At 35.7% G+C, this 6,794-nt stretch overlaps 1 protein-coding gene across 1 annotated transcript; it reads left to right on the top strand.

The window, feature by feature from the left end:
* Window positions 1–1,316: 1,316 nt before the first annotated feature.
* LOC127723519 (uncharacterized) lies at window positions 1,317–3,756 on the top strand. Its single transcript, XM_052230158.1, has 2 exons — window positions 1,317–2,831; window positions 3,553–3,756. The coding sequence occupies exons 1-2, from the start codon at window positions 1,376–1,378 to the stop codon at window positions 3,558–3,560; spliced, it is 1,464 nt and encodes a 487-aa protein (XP_052086118.1). The 5' UTR covers window positions 1,317–1,375; the 3' UTR covers window positions 3,561–3,756.
* Window positions 3,757–6,794: the final 3,038 nt, after the last annotated feature.

Here is a 6,794-nt window from a genome sequence, read left to right as displayed (position 1 = left end):
AAACAATGTTGTAGTAATTAAAGAAATGATGAGTTGTGTTTGGCAATAAGAGTGAAAAGGTGCGTTCGACCCCGATCTCAATTGAATAGATAGGCTGTTTTCCTGCCAAAGATTGGTGGTTAACTCCTCCACTTTTAAAAACAGACTGGCCCGATATTGCCATGAGTGCTGAAAGTTACGTTAAACACCCATAATCAATCGATCAATCAATCAATTTTGTAAAGGTATCAATAACTTTAATTATTATAAAAAAAATGTACAATCAAATAAATGATGGTATTCATCACCTAAAAACTCTTTCGTCACGTTTTCTACCCAAAAGCGATCCCTTTCAATAAGGAGCCGATGATAAAGACATCTAAAATTACATAGTGCTTTTATTAAATAATTTGGTAAATTTAGTAAATACTTTGTAAGCCATGATTTCATTTAAAAAATGACCTTCGTTGTCTAAACTGTTTCGATTGTTTCAGAGATGAAGATCTTTGAAATATATATATATACAAATGATAGGTAAAAATGGTAATTGAAGGTTAGTTATACTTATTTGATGGAAATGGACGGTAATTACGTTCTGACAACGTGTCTGAGTGTTCAAATAAAATTTTAAAAACAATCTGAATATTTTGCTTCTTTTCGATTTCTATCGTGTTCCAAATTTGAATTTTTCTAGGGGAAAGATTTTTAATGCTGGAATCAAATTATCTGAATACAAATTTTTAAGGATGTTCGCTACTCAGTTTCAAAATAACAAGCTTTTCATAACACTGATAAATATTGATAGGGAATTAATAAAGAAACCAAAAGAGCGAAACACAATTATAGGTCCGTGTGCTTGTTTTTTTAGATATAAGCTATTGAAAATATGGCGGGGAAAATACTCTCTCTTGACTTTTCATAGCTTTAAAAATTACAAGTTTTATTTCTCAAAACATATTAGAAAATAACAAGCATTTTAAAAGATTTTACAGATAGCTTCTTATCTTGCATGTTAAAGATTTATGAAAAGAAAAATGAGTGTTAGCAGGGAAAATATTTTATGCCATTCAAATAGATATACATAAATATGGATAAAACTAGAGGATTCCGAAAATCTGACAAAAATTCAAAACATGACTAGCGAACATCCTTAAATCGGGACGATTTGGCAAATTCGGCGCACTTCGAAATATTTAACAATTAAGGGTACCAGAATCTGCCGTGGTTTGCCCAATTGCTATTTGGAATGTCATTCGTCATTGACTCTTTTATTTTACTTGCAGATAGGAAATCAAGAGGAAAAGAAAATAGAATGTCAAACCTCATACCAAAACCACGATTCAGACATGAGTTATTTCAAATTATTAATAAAGATATTTCGTTACCCCCTAATATCATGCCGAACGCTTTTGCTAACAACAGAAGATCTCCTATCTTAAGGAATAGAGATTTGCGGAAAGTACCATTTTCAAATCAAAATCGCTTTGAAAAACTAAGAGGATTCAATACAAACGTACAACAGAGACAAAAGAAAAAAAGAAACCGAAAAAAGAATTTGACAAAAGTTGTAAAGTCGAGAGAAACAGAGAAAAGAAATCTTTCGAAGAGGAGGAAAGTAGTAGAAGGGCCGATTCCGATTTTACGTAAGGATGTCACTCTACAACAACAACGCGTACTTCCACTATCTTTCAGGACACTCGGAATTTTACCAACCAGTGTTAGTATAGAGAATCCGGTACCGGAAAGCCGAATTAGGCTCGATCGCACACTGGAAAGTAATGTTCTTACTCAAAAAGTGTTACCACAACAAAATAACAACATTGGACCTTCATTCCCGACGCAGTCTAATAATGCGAGAATGAATATACCGGGAGAGTCTAGATTTATGAACACACCACCTATGCAGCAGTCCCAAAATCAGGACAGAAGAGGACAACATGCGAACGTACGAAACGCAAATTTTCAAGGAACTACGGATAATCTTTTCGAACCAGAATGGCCCCTACCAGTAAATCGTCCAGAAGGACTCCAGTCCGGCTTTTTAGAACCGGACCAAAATGTCTTTCCCACACAACTAACGGTAAGGCGACAATCTTTTGGTTCATTTCCATCACCAAGACGACCACAGTTAAGTCCTCTGAACTTCTTTGGATCAACTCTTAGACGATTGCCTCCAATTATGCCAACTGTACCACTTTCGTTGAATTACTTACCATACTTACATTATGCGGATAATTTACGTTTAGCGGAAAATTTTGATATTGATACAGACAATTTTTTATTACCTAATTCATTTCCTCAACGACCACACTTCTCTCAATTTTCCCAATTTATGCGAACAAGATTCGGAACTGTACCTATTTCTCCTTTTAGCAGAGGAGTAATCATACCGTTTCCAAGGAGACGAAACAGCCTTCCGTTTCGATCTAGATCACGATCATTTCCAACATCAACTCCTTTTCAATCACGATTTCGTGATATTATAACAACGCCACCTAGCATTCAGTCAAGTTCGCTTGTTCCACCACCGAGCACTTTTTTCTTTAGAGATGAAGATACGAGTCCTTTCTATCAACAACCATTCTATAATCCTTACTATTTGGACACATTTGGTACATTTTTATCGGATTTTAATGAACCTCCAAGAAATATTACTAGATCAGAAAATCCACAGATTGTGAGACCTTTCCGAAAAGAAAAGGCTGAACGAATTAAGATGTCAAGGTCACTTGGAATACACAATTTAATTGAAAAAGAAAAATTGCTTAAAATGAATTCCTTTCAAGAACGACAAAAAAGTTCTAAAGATAGAAAATTAAAGGTGAAAGCGATGTCTTACAGGAAAATTATACGTGAGTATCATTCTGTAATATGGAAATAAGATTCCACATCGGTCATTTAATTCCGAGATCTACTTCGGAGCTAGCACTCCGGGTTATATCAATTCTTCTAACTCTTCCATTTTCTGTACTCAGTTTTTTGTTTTTTTTTCAATGATTGTTAGTGTGTTTGGAGGTCAGAATACGCTTTTGAACAATGGACGTGCCTATACAATATGACAAACTCTAAATCGCCACGCCTACAGGAGCAATAAAAAAAATACAAGCAGAAGATCTCACCGTGGTAAAAAAAGCAACGTCGAACTGATAAAAACACGCCATAAAACACAATACAGAAAACTAACGATTGTGCAACACGAACCCCACAAAAACGTTCGGACGGACACGGTTACTAAAAAAAGAAAACAAGTTCCTGCACCAATTGTGTCAAAATAGTTGTGAAAGAGAGGTGAAGAAACCAACGGAATTTTCAAACTCATAAGACGAAGCCAAACTGAAAACGCCATGGAAAAAAAAAGAAAAACGACAAAAAGACAAACAGCAGTCTGCAAAACACAACATAGAAAACTTAAGACTAATCACCATTTAGGATTTCGTCTTTGTAAAAGTAAAAGTGATTAACGAAAAGAATCAAATAAAAATATTCAATGATCTGTACCCTGTCTATATCCAGGATTGATTATTTCTCTCCTAAACACAATTTTGATAATTAATTAGGTGTTTTTCGTTTCAGCTTTTTAAAATCTGCGCTAAGGATGAACCTTATTTATGTTCAAGTGTATTCATGGAAACTTATACCAGATGTGTACCTGTCAATGTTTTCAGGTGGATTGGATACTACATGTAACGCTGTGTATATATATATTGAGTTTTTTTTTTATTACAGATTCGTAAATATGAGCTGCTGTCATTTTTCTAAAATAAATTTTCGAAATAATATCTATGAATTACTATGAGACTGAAAAAATATGGGCCTGAATATGATAAACATAAAAAGGAGAGACGGCTCCAATGAAGTAACAAAAATCCGAAGAAACACAGGAAACAAGATGCACAGACTAAACAGTTACCTGTGTAAACAACAGTCATTAAAATTCTTCCCGGAAAATTAAAGATTGAGCCACATGAATCGCTAAAAAATCGGGGCAAAATTCAGGTTCTTTGTCACATCCATTTTTGTACTCTTGTTAAAATCCTTCAATTAAACATCCGTTGGTCAGACATAACATTACAGCGAATTCGCCGTTTCAGAATCTAATGCATTCTAGGTAATATTTTCAAAGTGTACACCAACACGTCGTGATTGGTAATAAACGTCCTAAACAATGGAAATTCAGCGAATCAAGTGATGTAAGTTTTATTTTGGGGTACGAAAAATAAAATTACCCATAGTCCTTTAGACTCTGAAAGGGCCAATTAATAAAGTCCCTTTTGTCTCAACCAACGAGACAGTAGCACATAATAAACCATCGGTACAAGGACATTTAGATTCTGAAACGGCCAATTAATAAAGTCCCTTTTGTCTCAACCAACGAGACAGTAGCACATAATAAACCATCGGTACAATTAATAAAGTCCCTTTTGTCTCAACCAACGAGACAGTAACACATAATAAACCATCGGTACAAGGACATTTAGATTCTGAAACGGCCAATTAATAAAGTCCCTGTTGTCTCAACCAACGAGACAGTAGCACATAATAAACCATCGGTACAAGGAAATAAGTCCCTTTTGTCTCAACCAACGGGACAGTAGCACATAATAAACCATCGGTACAAAGAAATAAGTCCCTTTTGTTTCAATCAACGAGACAGTAGCACATAATAAACCATCGGTACAATTAATAAAGTCCCTTTTGTCTCAACCAACGAGACAGTAGCACATGATAAACCATCGGTACAATTAATAAAGTCCCTGTTGTCTCAACCAACGAGACAGTAGCACATAATAAACCATCGGTACAATTAATAAAGTCCCTTTTGTCTCAACCAACGAGACAGTAGCACATGATAAACCATCGGTACAATTAATAAAGTCCCTGTTGTCTCAACCAACGAGACAGTAGCACATAATAAACCATCGGTACAAGGACATTTAGATTCTGAAAGGGCCAATTAATAAAGTCCCTGTTGTCTCAACCAACGAGACAGTAGCACATAATAAACCATCGGTACAAGGACATTTAGATTCTGAAACGGCCAATTAATAAAGTCCCTGTTGTCTGAACCAACGAGACAGTAGCACATAATAAACCATCGGTACAAGGACATTTAGATTCTGAAAGGGCCAATTAATAAAGTCCCTGTTGTCTAAACCAACGAGACAGTAGCACATAATAAACCATCGGTACAAGGACATTTAGATTCTGAAAGGGCCAATTAATAAAGTCCCTGTTGTCTCAACCAACGAGACAGTAGCACATAATAAACCATCGGTACAAGTACATTTAGATTCTGACGGCCAATTAATAAAGTCCCTGTTGTCTTAACCAACGAGACAGTAGCACATAATAAACCATCGGTACAAGGACATTTAGATTCTGAAACGGCCAATTAATAAAGTCCCTGTTGTCTCAACCAACGAGACAGTAGCACATAATAAACCACCGGTACAAGGACATTTAGATTCTGAAACGGCCAATTAATAAAGTCCCTGTTGTCTCAACCAACGAGACAGTAGCACATAATAAACCATCGGTACAAGGACATTTAGATTCTGAAACGGCCAATTAATAAAGTCCCTGTTGTCTCAACCAACGAGATAGTAGCACATAATAAACCATCGGTACAAGGACATTTAGATTCTGAAACGGCCAATTAATAAAGTCCCTGTTGTCTCAACCAACGAGACAGTAGCACATAATAAACCATCGGTACAAGGACATTTAGATTCTGAAACGGCCAATTAATAAAGTCCCTTTTGTCTCAACCAACGAGACAGTAGCACATAATAAACCATCGGTACAAAGACATTTAGATTCTGACGGCCAATTAATAAAGTCCCTGTTGTCTCAACCAACGAGACAGTAGCACATAATAAACCATCGGTACAAGGACATTTAGATTCTGAAACGGCCAATTAATAAAGTCCCTGTTGTCTCAACCAACGAGACAGTAGCACATAATAAACCATCGGTACAAGGACATTTAGATTCTGAAACGGCCAATTAATAAAGTCCCTGTTGTCTCAACCAACGAGACAGTAGCACATAATAAACCATCGGTACAAAGACATTTAGATTCTGAAACGACCAATTAATTAAGTCCCTTTTGTCTCAACCAACGAGACAGTAACACATAATAAACCATCGGTACGACATTTTCTCACCCTAAACAGTACCTTATATGCCAGTTTGAAATCGATTCTTTTTTCTGGATAGCTATTTGTTTAAGATAATGGTCCAATTTTGCCTTGATCGATCTAGGAAATGATTGTAAATTGATCATACTGATGTTATTTTACTCACTGTTTATTTATCAACTAACGTGTTTTGTACAATGGGTGATTTGATATAATAAAGACAGAATTTATAATACTCATTAAAATGTCAATGCTTCCTGTTGGAAACCAGTCATATAGTATATTTTTTATAAAGTACGGAAGAAGACTAAGTTTTTTTAGATCTTTATCGTAGTCCAGATACCCCAACAAATAAATCCTACGCTATTTGATCTCTTACAGTTGTTATTTACATACCACATAATTGCTTTCTGGATTCAATTTCGCTGCAATTTGAAGCATTCAGAGCTCTTTTGTCTGAAATTTTAACAAAGTGAATGTCATTTCATATAAACAAGATCCTATTCTGGCTTTGGCCGAAGAAACAATCAACATACCTTTAATCAGGAGCGCACTGGCTAACGGAAGTTCTGAAGTACAAAAAACATCCCATGGCGTTTGCATATCTCGTTGGTACGTTACGCTGATGAATGTTCACAGCTGTGTACGGACTTAATTAACAGCGGTGTGTTCCTG

This window comes from Mytilus californianus, unplaced genomic scaffold, assembly GCF_021869535.1.
Source record: "Mytilus californianus isolate M0D057914Y unplaced genomic scaffold, xbMytCali1.0.p SCAF_13, whole genome shotgun sequence".
Taxonomy (NCBI): Eukaryota; Metazoa; Mollusca; class Bivalvia; order Mytilida; family Mytilidae; genus Mytilus; species Mytilus californianus.
The sequence above is the reverse complement of the archived record's forward strand: the minus strand, read 5'-3'. Positions and strand labels throughout refer to the sequence as shown.

What these genes read in the sequence shown, in the direction of transcription:
- LOC127723519 (XM_052230158.1), top strand. Translation starts at nt 1,376, where the DNA reads ATGCCGAACGCTTTTGCTAACAACAGAAGATCTCCTATCTTAAGGAAT.